General features: G+C 44.6%; 1 protein-coding gene across 4 annotated transcripts in view; it reads left to right on the top strand.

Moving 5' to 3' along the window:
* Nucleotides 1-17,409, top strand: part of arhgap22b (Rho GTPase activating protein 22b) — a 26,478-nt gene extending 9,069 nt beyond the window's left edge. The window contains exons 3-10 of one of the 4 annotated variants that reach the window (XM_029456227.1): nucleotides 951-1,038; nucleotides 7,682-7,810; nucleotides 11,350-11,557; nucleotides 11,642-11,774; nucleotides 11,862-11,935; nucleotides 12,015-12,136; nucleotides 12,415-13,444; nucleotides 13,700-17,409. In XM_029456227.1, the coding sequence (XP_029312087.1) occupies nucleotides 951-1,038; nucleotides 7,682-7,810; nucleotides 11,350-11,557; nucleotides 11,642-11,774; nucleotides 11,862-11,935; nucleotides 12,015-12,136; nucleotides 12,415-13,444; nucleotides 13,700-13,922 (2,007 nt within the window). In that variant the 3' untranslated portion in view covers nucleotides 13,923-17,409. Of the gene's footprint in view, nucleotides 1-950; nucleotides 1,039-3,973; nucleotides 4,380-7,681; nucleotides 7,811-9,819; nucleotides 10,144-11,349; nucleotides 11,558-11,641; nucleotides 11,775-11,861; nucleotides 11,936-12,014; nucleotides 12,137-12,414; nucleotides 13,445-13,699 lie in introns of those variants that run through there. The other 3 variants (XM_029456228.1, XM_029456229.1, XM_029456230.1) reach the window with 3 other exon arrangements.
* The last annotated feature ends 31 nt before the right edge of the window (nucleotides 17,410-17,440 follow it).

Raw genomic sequence — 17,440 nt, 5'->3', positions numbered from 1 at the left:
ACTGGGCTCCAGGATCAGCAGGTTCATATGTGAGGAGACGGCTGTTGAAAGACTTCGTGCCGTGTCGAGGTGTTTATGTGCCTCGCTGTAAAGCCTGCACACATGGCGGCGATCAATAGCGTAGTGTGTAACACTGGTGAGCTTCAGCGCTGCTGGAGTCTTGTTGGTGGTCCGGGCTGGTGTTCTGCTCCGGGGACAGAGATTGGCGTTTATGTGCAAAACTGGGCGTGTCCACATCTGTTGGAGGCTCGTTAAGAGGTCACGCGTGCAGGAACAGAACTCCTACAGTCTCCTCTCCGCCGAGCTGAGACGTGGAAACCGTCTCTGCTGCATGTTCCGCACGCACTGCCTGACGTGTCGCCTGCTCGTTCATTCATCCCCCGGCCAGCTCCTCGTGTTATTACCGAGCACATAGCACCCTCGGGACCTCCACCCCTCCCTTTCCTCGGTTCCTGCCCCAGTGCACCATCCCACCTCTTCCATTTGTTGCCATGGCGACTAATGTTGGCGACAGCCCGGCTCCCACCCCCCCCCCCCTCCCCGTCTGATGGAGGTGCCAGCGCTCACAGACCCGCAGACGCTGGCACCTCCTTCACAGCTCACTTGGCCCCCGTCCTCAGAGCTAAATGGGTATTGATCTGGATAATGTATTCTGATCATCTGTGTGGGTCTCTGTTCCATCACAGGAGGAGCTGCTGCTGTTAGAAGGGTTACGAGATGGGGGGGGGGAGAGGACAGAAGGTATGGAGGACAGGACATTTAAAGGTGTGCAGATACAGATGCTGAACATATTCTCCAGGAGGGTGCACGTTAACAAAAGAAACCAACAACTCTCTTTAAAACGACCATTTCAATATAACGCTCGTTCGAACAGTTCGAGACGAGAATAAAAGTCAGGACATGTTTGCATTTCTTTCCGCCCAGTCTTTGAACGTCTCTCTGTGTTTCAGGGCTGCGTTCCTCTGCAGGGGTGCCAGGTCAACGAGCTCACAGCTAATCCGGACGAACCAGGAAGACACCTCTTTGAGATTGTACCAGGTAAAATCCTCCTCTTACTTCTTACCCCTGGTTCCCCCCACACCCCCACACATCCTCCATGCTGCTGTAGTTGCTCTGGTGCGTTTTTATCTTCTCTGCCAGTGAGTCCTGGTCAAGATGAGCAAAATATAAAGTTTCATATCCTATAACATCCCAAAAGAACACGTGACGAACCACAACATCAACGTATGTAAATGGAAGGTGTCATGAGAGGGTGCAGACTGGGAGAAGTGTTGTTGCTGTTCTGTGTGGAGACAGCAGGGGGCGCTGTTAGTCAAAGAGGAGCAGCTGTGGCGGTCAGTCTCCTGACCTCAGAGCTGCTGACACGTCAGTTACATTTCTAGCTGTGAAAGTCACTTCCTGCAGGAAGCGCCATAAAATAAATAGAAAATAAAAGCGTCTCATCCATCATGTGCAGACGTCAGGACTGTTAGTGAGCCGTCAGGCTCCACGCGCTGCGCCGCCTGCGGCTCTACCGCCCCGTTAGATTAACCTCATGTTCAATCAATACATGAGATGCTGTTTCTGTTGATCCTGTCAGCTTTATGTATTTCATCTGTGTGTCAAAGCTAAGAGTCTCGCTTTAGTCTTTGCAATGTCGTCATCAGAACATAATATTGTGTTTGACTCTTCTTCTTCCACATTATTGCGTGTTGATATCAACAGATGCTGAGTGTCGACACGTTCGGGCATTAAAGAAGCTTTTAAGGGGGCGTCACCGTGACGAATACATTCAACAACCGCAGAAGTTTAATCTCAAAGACAGGACCGTCTCCTCATGCTGCGTGTTTGCTCGGAGCCTCTGCTTGTGCTGTGAGTCTCTGTGTGTTTTGTTTACGGCCAGTCAACATAGCGAAGGGGTGAGAACCTCAGACCTGCACCCCGAGAGACGGGACGGGGGGGGAGGGGGGGCACAGAGCTGGGCAGGGACGCAGGTCTGTGGGGGGAAAGATGCAGAGAGAGAAGCAGCAAGAGGCAGGTCAGAGGAGAGCAAGATCTGCACAAATCGACGGAGACACAACCAACCACGAGAGCCAATGAGAGATTGAAGTTTGTCATCCAGACACCGCAGCAGGTTGTTGCACCACCTCAGTCTCCACTTTGTTCTCACCTGCTCCCCCCTGAGCTCACGTGACAGGATGTGTCGCTATCTTTCCATTCTTGTACTGAGTGCATGTCTGAGATCAGATGTGTGTGAAACATCCTGCTCTCTTTGGAGTGGGGGAGTGTTATTCCCTCCCGTTGTATGAATAGACTTAAACGTCCAGTCATGTCTGCAGCGTTCCCTCTCAACTGCAGCCAGTGTTTAGTGAGCGGCGCAGCTTCACACAGAGAGGCAGCAGCTTAGTGGAAACTCTCCGCCAGCTCTGGCAGAACACCAAGCAGCAACGAGCTTCACAAGCACTGATGCTTCCGCTGCCGTGGTTATAAAGACCACGAGTCTTTCTACTGCCATCTGCACAGGCTTCACCGATCTGTGACGTTCTGGGATGAGTTCAGTCCTTAACTCTGTACCTTTTAATAAACACACGATCTCACACAACCGTTCATGTGTGCAGTGAACGTTTCGCCTTTGCAACCTCACACATAATCCAAACATCTGAGAGACACGACTTCAGATCAGACAGAAGGTCACACCAGGTCAGAAGTGGAGCCTCGTCCTCACAGGAGCGCAGGGACCTTTTCATCTGGGTCATGTCATTGATTGACGGGCTTTGTGTGTGTGTGTGTGTGTGTGTGTGTGTGTGTGTGTGTGTGTGTGTGTGTGTGTGTGTGTGTGTGTGTGTCCAGCCACAGGGTAAACCCATTGGTCATGTTTATTGTGGAGATGTGGAATACACACACCTCTGTTGCAGAAGGTAGATACAAGACAGATAGCAAGACGCTGAACCCCTGAGACACACACACACACACACACACACACATTGTTAAATGCTTCGAGTGGTCTCCAGTGTACTTCTTTATTTACAAACCTTTTCTGTATTTATAGAAGCAGAATGTGGAAACTTTCAATGTTCTTTAACTGAAGAGAACTGTGAAGTCATCCTTCAGCTCCAGGGTCGGAGACGGTATATAAATCTCCATGTGTGCGTGTAAACTGCTTCATCTAAACACTTTTAACACAAGCGTCTTGAACGCTGCTCAGTGGAGACACTTCCTCGTGGCATTTGAATGAAATAACAGCAGTAGATTAGCATGCAAGCAATTATAAATTGGACTCCCACCATGCTTTCTTATCTGTGTGTTCTCCAGACACAGCGAGCAGTGCCTCCAAACAAAGCGGATTCAGCAGTCATGTGCTGATTGCTCTCAAAGCCTATAGACATGAAGGAAATGGGCAAATAATTAAACAATATTCTTTGTATTTAACGGCTGACTCGAGGCTGTAAGCCCTCTGTTGTGGTCGTGTGAAGCAATTAAGCCATCTGGGAAAACAGCACACACACACACACACACACACACACACACACACACACATACATACACACACACAATAAAAAACAAAAAACACTTGTGCCTGTGCAAACGTGACGGCTTCTGCCAATTCATTATGGTGGACTAGTCGTTTAGGCAACACACACAGACACACAAAGACACACACACACACACACACACACACACACACACACATACGCATTAGAAATGCTATTTTACCAAGAAGCAACTTACTGTTACCTTTGACCTTTGACCTCTGTGATATGAGCACACCTGTATGTTGGTTATTGCGTTGATCCTCGTTGGGTTAGGGTTAGGGTTTTATTGGGACAAACTTAGGTTTCAATGAATGTTTGGATGTGAAGCCTGATGACCGACTGTCAGCATCATAGAATACAACAATGTTTAAAATCATATGCAATAGACATAGGGAGATAGAGAGAGGGAGGGAGATAGAGAGCCTTGTTACACTCCTCCTCAGGGATTTGCTTCTCCCCAGGGGGGCTGAGGGAACCGACCCGCTGCCCACTCTGTGCTGAATGAAGGCAGCAGGAAGAAAAGAGTGAGTGAGTGAGTGAATGAGTGAATGAGTGAATGAGTGAAGGGTAAGAAGTGGGACTCGTTGGACGGGTTTTGTTTCCGCTGGCATCGAGCATGCTTCACTGGCAGCTCCTCGCCCTCCGTGCTACCTGCGTACTGATCTGCTTCCAAGCGGGCGCAGTGGAGCCGCTTCACAGTGCAGCTTTAGGCCAGAGCCGGTCCCGGCGCCTGCTCGCTCAGACATGGGGCCGCTGTGCTGCAAGCCGGACAGACTGAAGACACAACATCTCCAAGGTAACGGGACGCAGACGCTGGAGATTTGTAACTTGTGTAGTCGAGGCTGAAGTGAAGCGTGAGAGGGAAGCCCAGATATACAGCCTGCAGCTCCTCGTGCTGCTGTGCAACATACATCCTACATTATCACACTATATATATACTATATACTCTGAGCGGATGTTTATTTAAAGTGAACTGTTCTTTTTTTATTAATCATGTATTGCAACTTTGATCTCGGTATCTAATTAGCAAGACGGGAAGTTTCCTTATATGCAAATTCATGCATTAACTAGACGGGCACTTGGAGAGCGCAGACCTCCAGCAAGGCCAATATTAGCTAAAGGGAACAATCATTTGTGTATCCACTGCGTGATTCGGATCCGCTCCATTTAATGCATTCTTCCTTGGCCCATGCTCCACCAAGTTTCATTAGAATCGGGTTATCTGTCCTGTAGACACTCTTGCTGTGGACGTATTGTGAAGGGAACTTGTGTCCGCAGCAGTGCATGCTGGATGAAAAACATGGCGGTCAGATGTGAAAAGTGTTTGTGAGAGCAGGGGGTGAAATGTCTCTGGCTGTGGTATCATCAGTGTCTTTACTGTGGCCGGTATAGTGTGTGTCTTTTGCATTGTTTATTATGTGCACGTTGTATGATGTCATCATCATCACAGTTATGTGTTGAAATGTCTCCTCAAACTATTTGATCAGATTCTTGTAAATCAGAGTCGGGAGTTCAACGTGCTGAGCAGAAATCCTTAAAAGTTCATGGTTAATTAACTGGCAACACAAAGCAGCAACAGTGTTGGAATGGTGTCACACACACACACACACACACACACACACACGCACACGCACACACACACACACACTATAATGCTTTTGGCTACACTGATTTCTGTGCAGCGTCTTTCATTCACTTACTTGTTCTCTAATTCTCTCTCTCTCTCTCTCTCACACACCAACACAAGCAGCACAGAGGTCGTATGAAGTTAATCCCCAAACAATTGTCAGCATCTAATTATTGTCCCATTATTAATAGAGGGGGGGGGGGACACACACACAAGACAGAGCAGACAGTGAATCAACTGCAGGAGCTTCCGTGAAGCCAAGTGGTTACTATAGTAGTTTACATAAAACTGCTAAACTGTAACTTCAACAACTTGAACGTTCTCTAAATCAACTTCATTGTGTTGCATTTTGGGAAATATGCCAAGAGGTAGAAGAGACGATGTCATGTAGGAGCCAGGACACAATTAGCTTATTGTAGCATTAGCGCCGGAGGCAGCTAGCCGGGCTCCTGCAGAGGTAAAGAGAAGTTCTACTGGCACTGAACGCTCACGAGTTACAAGTTGTCTTGTTGGTGTATTCTGTGTGAAGAGTCGGGTTTTCAATGGGGTCATGTGCTGCGATGATTCTTCACCAACTGCTTCCCGTTTTAACGTCAAGCTAAGCTAACCGTCTCCTGGCTGGAGCGTATTTACCGCCATGAGAGTGGCGTTGATGTTTGATGCTAAACTATTTATTTCTGTGCAAAATACTACACAATGGAAGTAACACGTGGTACTTGTTTAGTACACCTGATAAGTTCTGATCCACTAAAGTTAGAGACAAATAAATCCCTGTTTTTGTTTAATCTTCACCGCCATCTTGGCTGTGAGGGACGGGGGTGACGATTGAGAGGGAGACAGTTGGCAGAGAGCTGCCCTCTGTGAGTTCATTAAGGCCCAATATCAAAACATCATGGCTGTTGAATGCTAAGAAAACAATAGTTTCATCAAAAGTAAAGCATTTAAATCACCGAATTAACCGTACAAAGTGGGAAATGACTCAAACTGACCTTGTGACACGATTGATGCTTAAGACCTGAGGACGATCAACGTGCGACTGATGTCTTAGTCTCCATATTCACAGTTGACATCAGAAAGGATTTCAGCACTATAAGAATGACCTTTTTCTGTTTCCCGTCCTCACCTAACGTTCAACCGCGTCTGCGAGCCGTGTGACATTCAAGAACTGAAGAATTGTGAAGAATTTATTGCTTCGGTTCTTAAATGTCAGACACTCGATAAAGCTGTGAAGTTGACGCTCACACGCTGTAAACATTCAACTTTCTGTCGACTCAAATGTCAAATTCAGTCTGATGGAGACAAAACACTGATCCTGATACTTTGAGAGGGAGTGTGTGTGTGTGTGTGTGTGTGTGTGTGTGTGTGTGTGTGTGTGTGTGTGTGTGTGTGTGTGTGTGTGTGTGTGTGTTATCAGGGCTTGATTCATTGAAGAGGAAGTATTGGATAAATCAAGGCTCATTAATGTCTGAGTGTCCTCTCTGGAGCATTCATTTTGTACATTATGAATCAACGAGGGCAAAATATCAAACAAATCCTCCGTTCAGTATTTGGACAGTGGAGCACATCTAAAGTGTTGTTCATCATGACGGTGTGAGTTTGCAAAGCAGCAGCCGACACGAATGGCTCAGACCAACGGGAAACACATTTTCTGCAGGTTATTTGAACGTGGGGGTGCACACACGAAGATGTCAGGGTGCAGATAATAAGATGTATTTGCAGCCTGTGGTGTTAATGGGGTTTGTATGAAGCAGCTGATCACTACTCTGTTTCATGTGTTGGGGCAGCTGTAAACTCTGCGTGCCTCACTTGTGTTTATGAGGTCAAACTCATTTAAAAGACGAGGCTCCTTTTACTTCTGCACTCGCTAAAGCTGCTCCGGATCACCAGCTGAAGGCCTCAAAGGAAACTGAACTGGTGCAATAATTACAAAACACAGAGAAGGTACAACAGGACACGTGCGCCATCTAGTGGTGAGAGGTAGAAGTTCAGTGATCCGACACTATTCACCTGTAGTGTCTTTGCAATACATATCTTTAAAGGCCTTTTCCTCATGGCTTCAAACATGGCTGTTAAAACCTCTGACTGTCATGTCAACACTATCAAATGTTTGGATTTTTGTTCCTGGAAATGTATGAAAATGGAGCCCCTCGAGTCCCGAAAGGTCACATTTATCCATCTCGTTACGCACAAGATAACAACAAGATAAAAGATCCACTAATACGCCTAACGTCCACAACACTGCATTACATTATTACATTACATTTAGCAGACGCTCTTATCCAGAGCGACTCACAGTGAACTAAGTACAGGGACAGTCTCTCTGGAGCAGCTCAGGGTTAAGTGCCTTGCTCAGGGGTACAATGGTGGCAGCCTGGTATTGAACTCCCGTACCACTAGACCATCACCACCACCCTGCAGCGTCTTCAAACCGTCATACACGTGCACTAATCAACAAACCTCTGTGTTAGTTCTATGATACATACCTGTGATCTGTCCACCTCTGGTGTTCTCACCCCTCCCTCTTCCTGCTTTGTCCCCGCAGGTGGAACAGGAGAGAAGGACCGGGCGCCGGTCAGCCATGAGTCCTTCCTGCTCATGGCGAATTCCCAGACAGACATGGACGACTGGGTCAAGGCCATTCGACGGGTCATCTGGGCGCCGTTCGGAGGAGGTAAAGCCGAACCTTTTGAACTATAACAGTAGAAACGCGATATCTTTTAAAAAACGCAGACAGATTTCTGTGCTGGAGCCGGTCTGACCTCATGGGAATGAGCAACAATTAAAACTCAAGGCTGCTCTCAGGAAGCTTAAATCAAAACATACGAGCCAGAAACAGATGAAGAGAGATCCAGATACACAAGGGACCATATTAATGTTCAGAGAGGAAATAGTGTGTTCATTATAATATTTTATATACTGAAGAATCATTGGAGGAAGCACCATCGTAAAGGCCTTTACACACAGCGGAGGGGGGGACGAATAAACACCAAAATGCGCGGCTGGACTGATCCCATCGCCAGAGGAATTCTAGTCATGTCTTGGGCTTTTATTGTGAAAGGTAAGAAGCGAAGGAGTGGATCTGGTATGCCCAAGGTTGAAAGTTGTATTAAAGTTTGTCGTCCGTGCAACACACAACGTTTGGACGTGACATCCGTTCTGCACGACGTGATCGGTCGATGCCTTTAGTTCAGACTTCATCGGGAGGTAACGTTTGTGTTCTGTGTGAAAGTAATCCTGACAAAAACAGCAGTTCGCTAATTAATAGCACAAATAAAAACCCCGGTGTGTAAAGGCCTGAAGACAGGAAGTCCTCACTTCCTGTCTACCACGGAGACACTTCTTGAAACAAGATCTTGTTGCTGAAATTGGAAAAGACGGGTGTCTCCGTGTTATACTGTACGAGTTACTAACTTGAGCCCGGCCGTGCAACGTATCACCGACTCCTACTGTGTCTCATTTCTTTCGCCTGCAGTTAATTCTCACCCTGCTGCTCTATTCCTGGCGTCCCACTCTACTCTACCTGACCGGGGAAATGTGATCATTTGCTGTCAAATTCTAAAATAGATGCTTCCTGTTGGGCGCTTTGCTCTGAGTGTGTAGAGGAATAAAGTACAAGGATCAGACGAGCTTCACTGGAGGCAGTTTCAGTGCAGTCTGCCTCTTACGAAGCGTTCCTGTGGTTAGTTCTCACCCCGTGTGCTCGCCGCTCGCCGCTCTAACTAGCGTACTTGATGGGAGGCCAGAAATATAACGAAGCCTGTCTGGGTGTGAACTGGGACATGAGCAGCTGAACAGCATGGTGTGGGGTTACAAAGGAACGCTTTATTAATAAATGTAGAATAACACAGCAGTGATGCGGTGTATGAGTTTGACACTTTTAATCAGACAGGTTTAAGCTCTGTGGGCAGAGGAGGAGCAGGGGGGGGGCGACTGCTGCAGCCACAACCAGAGAGGATCTGTACTTAAAGTTTTATTACATCTGACAATAACCTAAAAGAGAAAAAGATTTGGTATTTTACTTGAAAGTAACAAAAGAATAGTAATATTTATGTTAATACTGTTGTGGCTTTACGTTCTTTACTGTAGTTTGCGTCTCTCCTGTATTAACTTTACATTTACAGAGCGACACGTCCGACTTTCTAAAAGTAAATACTCAGCAATCTTTTAACAACACGTACTTCTGTTATAATAAACTCTCAAACTGTATCCGTCCTGCTGCACAAGAAAACAACAACGTAATGTGTCATCGCTTGTTTGTAGGATTTATATTTACGTCACTTTATTTTTATTTAGATTTTAACAAAAGTATTTCACACATTTAGATGTTTCTTGTGTCACGCAAAATATATAGATATATAGAGAAAAAATATATATATAATACGGGTTTACAAACATCTGGTTTTATTTTAGAATATCTAAATATCGCAAAGTTTCTCGTTATTTTGGAAAGTTTCTCGTTATTTTGGAAAGTTTCTCAGAATAATTACTTATAATTTTAAGAAAGTGTGTCTTTATAATAACTTACACAGGATTGATTTTTCATCACAAGACATTTCATTCTTATATTTGTGGAAACGGGCTTCCAACATTAACACATATAAAGTAAGTTGGTCTCCGCTTGGTCACCTGACAGGCTCATGTTTCCAGCCTCCCTCTCACATGGGGGGTGGTCTAGCGGGGTGGGGGGGTCTGTCTGTCGGCTCTCGGTCCAGAATAGATGTGTCGCCAACTTATAGACCCGTCGTTAACAGCAGCAGGGCGGTCACAGCACACTGACCCCCGTCAGCTGCAGATCCTCTGAACTCCTCCGTCCAGCCGCGTGTACACGCGCGTTGATCCACCAGCGCGCTCAGATGCCAGAACCGGTTTGGATGAATTTGGTGAAATGTGGGTTTGGGGTGTACAATGAGAAACGCGCTCTGCTGCTGTGCAGCTCGTGCTCGGTGAATTACTACGAATACTGCGAGCTGTCGACCAGCTGCGACTGCTGCAGCCAATCAACAGGTAACAATGCATCCCGCTCATTCACCCGCCAGGTGAGCACGCGCAGCAGCCAGGTGAACACGCGCAGCAGCCAGGTGAACACGCGCAGCAGCCAGGTGAACACGCGCAGCAGCCTGGAAGATGCGCACGCATTTAACACGTTTAACCATGTGACTCACTTTTATTTTGACAAATATGTCAAAAAAAACTGCATTCAATGATATTGTAATATTATGTCCCACTTTCACAGAACCCTTCAGTCCGGATCATCACTAGCAAACATCAATTCATTTTCATGTTTATGTTTATGTTTTTTTCCATAAAGCCACTGTTGTTATGAAGAAGAAAAACACAAACATTTCAATATTTTCTGTAAACTAAATACTCATTGTTAGTGATAAGCAACATCGATTCTGATGCATTTTCTTTGTGTGCAGGAAACCAGGAAAATAGTATTTCTTTACTCCATCGGGCAAACATGAGAACATAATACAAACATTATGCTGTAAAGGCTGTGGGATCAAAACATGTGGATTTAATGTGTTTCAATGGGGACATGTTGTCTGTGAGTGTGTGTCTGTGTTTTATTATATGAGCTGAGGTTGAACTTTTAAAATCACACAGTCAAAATGATACTGAACTTTTCTTTCCTTAATGTAAAACAGGCAGTAATAGACAACAATGTACAGACACCGTCACATTTAATGTTCAAGTTGATATAAAATACTCAGATGTCTCTTGGTGCTTGTACTTTAAATTTAACTTTCATGTCTCAACATCATTTTACGTGCATGTGCAATTTACATTAGGAATACATTTTATACATTTTGAGCTACTTTATGCGCATGCATGCATCAATACTTATAATCTAATAAATATTATTCTGAAATGGGCAATTCTGCATAATTAGTACATTTACTTTTGGTTATTTTACTTAAATACGATTTTGAAGGCAGGACTTTTAGTTTGAACAGAGTATTTCTACACTGTGATATTATTACTTTCACTTAAGTAAAAGATCTGAGTACTTCTTCCAATTTATGTTTAAATATATATATATAAATATATATATATATATATATATATATATATATTTATATATATATATATATATATATAAATATAAACACTATGATTTAAAGATGCCTCTTTTTGTTCAAACGTCCGTGAATTGCGTGAATGAATAATCTGATGGACCTAAAGCATGTTTCCTCCGTCTGTCTCCAGGGATATTCGGCCAGCGTTTAGAGGACACGGTGCAGTATGAGAAGAAGTTTGGCCCCCGGCTGGCCCCCCTGCTGGTGGAGCAGTGTGTGGACTTCATCAGGGACAGGGGATTGGATGAGGAGGGTCTCTTTCGGATGCCGGGACAGGCCAACCTGGTCAAAGAGCTGCAGGAGGCCTTCGACTGCGGCGACAAGCCTCTGTTTGACAGGTAGACAGCGGGGGAGCAGTACAAGAGTGCACTGGCTTTGTGAGAAGGACAAGATGCTCATTTACTTCCTGTACTCCCCTGCAGTAATACTGACGTCCACACGGTAGCATCCTTGCTGAAGTTGTACCTGCGAGAGCTGCCTGAACCAGTCATTCCCTTCTCCAAATATGAAGACTTCCTGACCTGTGCACAGCTTTTGGCCAAAGATGAGGAGGAGGTATGTGCAGTATACCCCGTGTGTATGTGTGTGTGTGAGTGTATGTGTGTGTGTGTGTGTCTAACAAGTGTTCAATCTTTTCCTCAGGGGGTCCAGGAGCTGGGAAGGCAAGTTAACACTCTACCTCTACCCAACTACAATCTCCTCACGTACATATGCAAGTAAGTGTTTTATCTCATAATGTCGTCAGTTTTCTAGAACGATGTGTTTCTCTTTATTAACTTTGTTATCTCTGTTCAGATTCCTTGATGAAGTCCAGTCCCACTGCGGCGAGAACAAGATGGGCGTCCAGAACCTCGCCACAGTATTCGGACCAAATATCCTTCGACCCAAGATGGAGGACCCGGTCACTATCATGGAAGGTACGGACCACGTTCACTGACGTGAAGGTTACTGCAAACTAACTGGGAAGTCTATTAAACATTCCAGTACAATGTTATTTAAACATCACTTAAGGGTTAAATCAAACAGTAATGTTATTTTAGAGAAACATCGAGATACATATCGTCCAGGTCATAGTGTTGCTTGAGATATTATTTATAAGCAAATATATACATATTAAACTTGCTGTATGTGCAGGATGAAAACTGAAATAACTCCACTGTACATCTATGATATCCTGTCGGACTGTGATCCATAGGTACTTCTCTGGTCCAGCACCTGATGACAATCCTCATTAGGGAACACAACCGCTTTTACTCAGGGAGGGACCAGGAGGGATTATTCACCGTAACCCAAACAGAGCTCGCTGTGCAGGGGCACCAGCTCCAGCACCGCAGCCTGGGACCCTGGATCTCAGAGGAAGACCTCCAGAGCTGCCCGGTGTCCAACCCCGACCAAGAACTGCACAGCAGTGCCTCTTCTCTGGACGCCAAACTGTGTGCAGCCGTCACTCCCACCCAGACCCCGAACATGAACCCTGGACCAAAACTGGGGTCTCCATCAGGGAAAGGAGAGATGGTGGTCAGCCCGAGTAAACAATCCAAGAACATACCTTCCTGGAAATACTCTTTTAAAAGCTCCTCTGCGCCTCGTTCCCAGCCGCAAGGAAAGCAAAGCAGCAGTGGCAGCTCTGTGGCTGATATTAGTGTATCTTCCAGTGGGGGAGGAGGTGGAGGTGGAGGTAACTGGCTCATAAATGGGTTGTCCTCCTTGAGGGGACACCGGCGCACATCGTCAGGCGAGCGATCCGCCCGCGATCGTGACTCCACGGGCTCCTCACAGAGACTGTCCACCTACGACAACGTCACGTCTTCCTCGAGCATGGGGAGCGTTCCCAGTGTTGCCAGCACACCGTGGTCCACTTCCTCCTGCGAAATCTCTGTCCCCGACTCAGGCAGTGAGCCCTCAGCCAACCAGAACTGCGCAGGAGGGGATGACGGTGGGGAAAAAGGGGAGTGGATGGAGAGCCAGAGGGAGATTGACAGAGGAAAGGATGGAGGGATGATGGCAGACCTGAGCTCTGAGCAGGACAGCTGTGAGGCCATGGAGCTGTGCAGTAGCAGCGCAGCCTGCAGTGAGAATGGAAACATGGCCATGGCGGCCGGGGTGCCGTCCATCATCATGTCCGAGGATGGAGACGGGACAAATCTGTCACTGAGCAGTCTGGTGGAGGGACTGAAAGACGAGTTGAGGAAACAGAAGACTGCTTACGACGACAGGATCCAAAAGTAAGGCTGGGTTCCTAAACGTTGTCATATGTGTGTAGAAGTTCTTATGCTGCTCATTTTGTCTGGTAAATATAAGAGTAAAATTGGTCCCTAGTTTGGAACCACTTTGCTCTACAATAGCAACCAGCTTCCTTTTTGTCACGTGGTTAAACTTGGTTGCCTCGTGCAGTTTTAACCAAAACCTTTTGTAATGTAGCCACTACAGGTGACTGTCAATGACCTCTGCTTTCTGTGTGATGTGCTGCATCCCCTCAGGCTGGAGGAGTCCAGTACTGCCCTGTGTGCACAGATGGAGCGTTTGGAACAAGAGATGGAGCAGGAAAGGAAAAAGCAACGCATGCTGGAGATCAAACTACGGAACTCGGAGCGGGCGCGGGAGGACGCGGAGAACCGCAACCGGCTTCTTGAGAAGGAGATGGAGGATTTCTTTTCCACGCTGGGAGATCTGGCCCTGGGTGCGAGGACTAGTGATATTTGATACGACATCTGTCTGTGGACAAAACTGTCGGGGTTTGTATTTCGGGGGTGTTGGGTGTCTTTCAAGGGCTCACGTCCTCCTAACTGATCAGGGGGTTCCTTTAAAAGAAAAAGAAAAAACTCGAAAATAAAGGAACCGGCCATATTTGTGTACATTCAGGACAAACTATATATGGAGAAATTCTGAAGGCGAAAATATCAAACTGACTGTGTGGTCCTTGTCAATCATCTCCATTGAGTGGTTTTGAGTTTCTCGCGCATGCTTGGACATTAAGATAAGATGGCACTCGTGTGACGACACTCCTTGATGAGTCCAGGGTTTGTCTTGTGAAGGCAGTATTAGTTCAGGTGTCTGTATGTGACCGGTGGAACATAATGTACTTTCTTTGACATTCTCTATACTGGAGAGCACTGACTTTGTCAACCACTACTTCACAAAGACGTTACATGAATGGATTGTGCTGAGACTGCTTGACTCATTAGCGACGTTTAAAGCAGACAGCTGACTGATATTTATCTTTATGTGATATTTATCTTTAAGGAATAGTGCTACATTTCGGGATTTACACTTATTTGCTTTCTTCCCAAGAGTTAAATGAGAGGTTTGATACCACTCTCATGTCTGTAGGATTAATATGAAGCTAGCTACGTTAGCCTAGCTTAACATAAAGACAGAAAATGGGGAAGGAGCTAGCATAGCCTGTAAATGTGCTAACACTTCTAAAGCTAACTTATTAACATGTTGTATCTTGTATATTTAATTCTTACAAAAACAAAGTGTAAAAACTACTTTTTTCTTCTTACTATGGGCAGTGCTAGGCTAACTCGTCCCACTGTTTTCTATCTTTATGTTAAGCTAGGCTAACACTTCCCACTGTTTTCTATCTTAATGTTAAGCTAGGCTAACTCTTCCCACTGTTTTCTATCTTTATGTTAAGCTAGGCTCACTCTTCCCACTAATTTCTATCTTTATGTTAAGCTAGGCTAACTCTTCCCACTGTTTTCTATCTTAATGTTAAGCTAGGCTAACTCTTCCCACTGTTTTCTATCTTTATGTTAAGCTAGGCTAACACTTCCCACTGTTTTCTATCTTTATGTTAAACTAGGCTAACTCTTCCCACTGTTTTCTATCTTTATGTTAAGCTAGGCTCACTCTTCCCACTAATTTCTATCTTTATGTTAAGCTAGGCTAACTCTTCCCACTGTTTTCTATCTTAATGTTAAGCTAGGCTAACTCTTCCCACTGTTTTCTATCTTTATGTTAAGCTAGGCTAACGCTTCCCACTGTTTTCTATCTTTATTGTAAACTAGGCTAACACTTCCCACTGTTTTCTATCTTAATGTTAAGCTAGGCTAACACTTCCCACTGTTTTCTATCTTTATGTTAAACTAGGCTAACGCTTCCCACTGTTTTCTATCTTTATTGTAAACTAGGCTAACACTTCCCACTGTTTTCTATCTTTATGTTAAGCTAGGCTAACTCTTCCCACTGTTTTCTATCTTTATGTTAAGCTAGGCTAACGCTTCCCACTGTTTTCTATCTTTATTGTAAGCTAGGCTAACCAGCTGCTTGCTGTAGCTTCATATAATTCCTACGTCATAAAGCAGTGACCATCTTCTTATCTAACGCTCAGCGATAACACAAATATATTTCCTAAACTGTAAAGCTATACCATTGTAGGGTCAGTTCAACCAAATTTAAAAAACAAACATGTTCTCACTTGCCTGTAATGTTAGCTAGGTATGCCAATTGCTTTATTCTTGTCAGCCTTCAACAAACGAAAGAGTTTTGTGAAAGAGTAAAAGGCCTTTAACAGGTTTACTTTTTCTGTAAAGAGATTTTGCTGAATTGGATGTTTTTAATGTAGTTTTTAATGGTGTGTGCACCAGAAACAACATTCAAATCACCTCCATGTTATTAAATAAAACCTAAATCATTTGCATAGCTAGACACCACTCGAGGTAATTGAGAAAATATGTTATTTGTCATCTGAGTGAACTGACTTAAACTGTGGTCGCTTCAGCAGAAGTTCCTCCGCTTGCATTTATCCTCCTGTCCTGTATTTGTGCTGCAGACATTTTCTCTCTGGATGTTTTACTGTAGAATCAAGTTTTAATATCTTAACACAAAATCAAAAAAACTGATTTTCCAAGCCAATTATTTGGAGCAACATTGAAGCAGTAATAGGTGGAAGCTCTGCACACAGCTGCCTCTGTACTTTCTTTTTCCTCAGGCCCTTCCAGTGCCTCTGCGCCTCGTCTGCATCTGCATGGTGTTCATGTCCATTTGATGGCAAAGCCTCAGTCTTCGGTTCACTCCGATCCTCACAGATGTCAATATACCTTTAATGTACGGATAACACAACAGGGACTATGAAAACTATTATGTAAGCATTTTCAAACGTAGCCCATGCTGCCTAGGACACAGGACACGTGGCTCGGAAGGTGAAGGCCATTTACAGTACACAGTAAATACCAAAGCTGGACCGCCTCAGCTGTTCGCTCTCTAAAGATGGCCTTCCTGGAAGCCATGTTGATTTTGGCACATGAAGCTGAACACTGCCCTCAAAGAAACAATGGAATTTCCTGGTTGTGCCTTCAGGGAAGTGTTTTTAAATAGGAAAAATGTAGTGTTGCTTGCTTGTCCAGAGATGTAGTGCATATATTCGCCCATAGTACACACAGTGGCTGCATTGTTTTGTTTTTATATGGCAACAAACTGCTGAAGATGAATACCTTGATCTCCCTAGAAGGTGCCAATTCTTGTGAAAGTGAATTGTGAATTGAATGGAAGTTTTGAATTAAGAATGTATCATTGTCGTGAATGTAAAGTGTTGTTGATGAAACCAGCCCTATGAAAAAAAAAGGTAAACGACTACCAGTTCTAATATTATAACCACTGATGGTGTTCAGTCCCTGACTTCAATCGTCTTACTTTAACTGGACACGTGATATATTTTGGGATGTATCACACAGACCTACGTCACAGCAGGTAGCTGTGATGTGCTCTGGTCCATTAGTACGTTTCCAAAATGAAGAGTTGCAGATATCTCTTGTGAGAATTGCATGTTGTTGAAAATTACTTTTCTTTTTAGCATCTTATCACCAAATCAGAAGAATGTCCAGAAGTGATGCTCGTTTCTTAAAGGGCCAGACACACAGTATAAATACAAGTGAAAGTAAGTCTTGGTTAGACAATGTGACTGTATTTCTTTCTTTTTATATTTTATAAAGAAACATAAAGCCAATGTTCTTACATTACCCTCTTTAATTGCACAGGTTTACAAGGTAGCTGTCCTCCAGTTCACAATAAGATGGTTTAAATGTATTGCAGGTTCTTTGATTCCAACAGAGGCGTTTATTTCCCTTTATGTGTGTCATGACTAAGGCTAAATGTTTCTTACTGCTCTGCTGATTATCTATGGTGCTTATTTATTATGGATTTACACTATTGTAATGAATGGACATGTATGGGAATAAAGGTGACAAAGAAAGATGTGTTTTAAATGGATATTAGTG

This window comes from Cottoperca gobio, chromosome 19, assembly GCF_900634415.1.
Source record: "Cottoperca gobio chromosome 19, fCotGob3.1, whole genome shotgun sequence".
NCBI lineage: Eukaryota > Metazoa > Chordata > Actinopteri > Perciformes > Bovichtidae > Cottoperca > Cottoperca gobio.
Note: the sequence above shows the minus strand (reverse complement) of the source record. Positions and strands in the feature narration are given on the sequence as shown.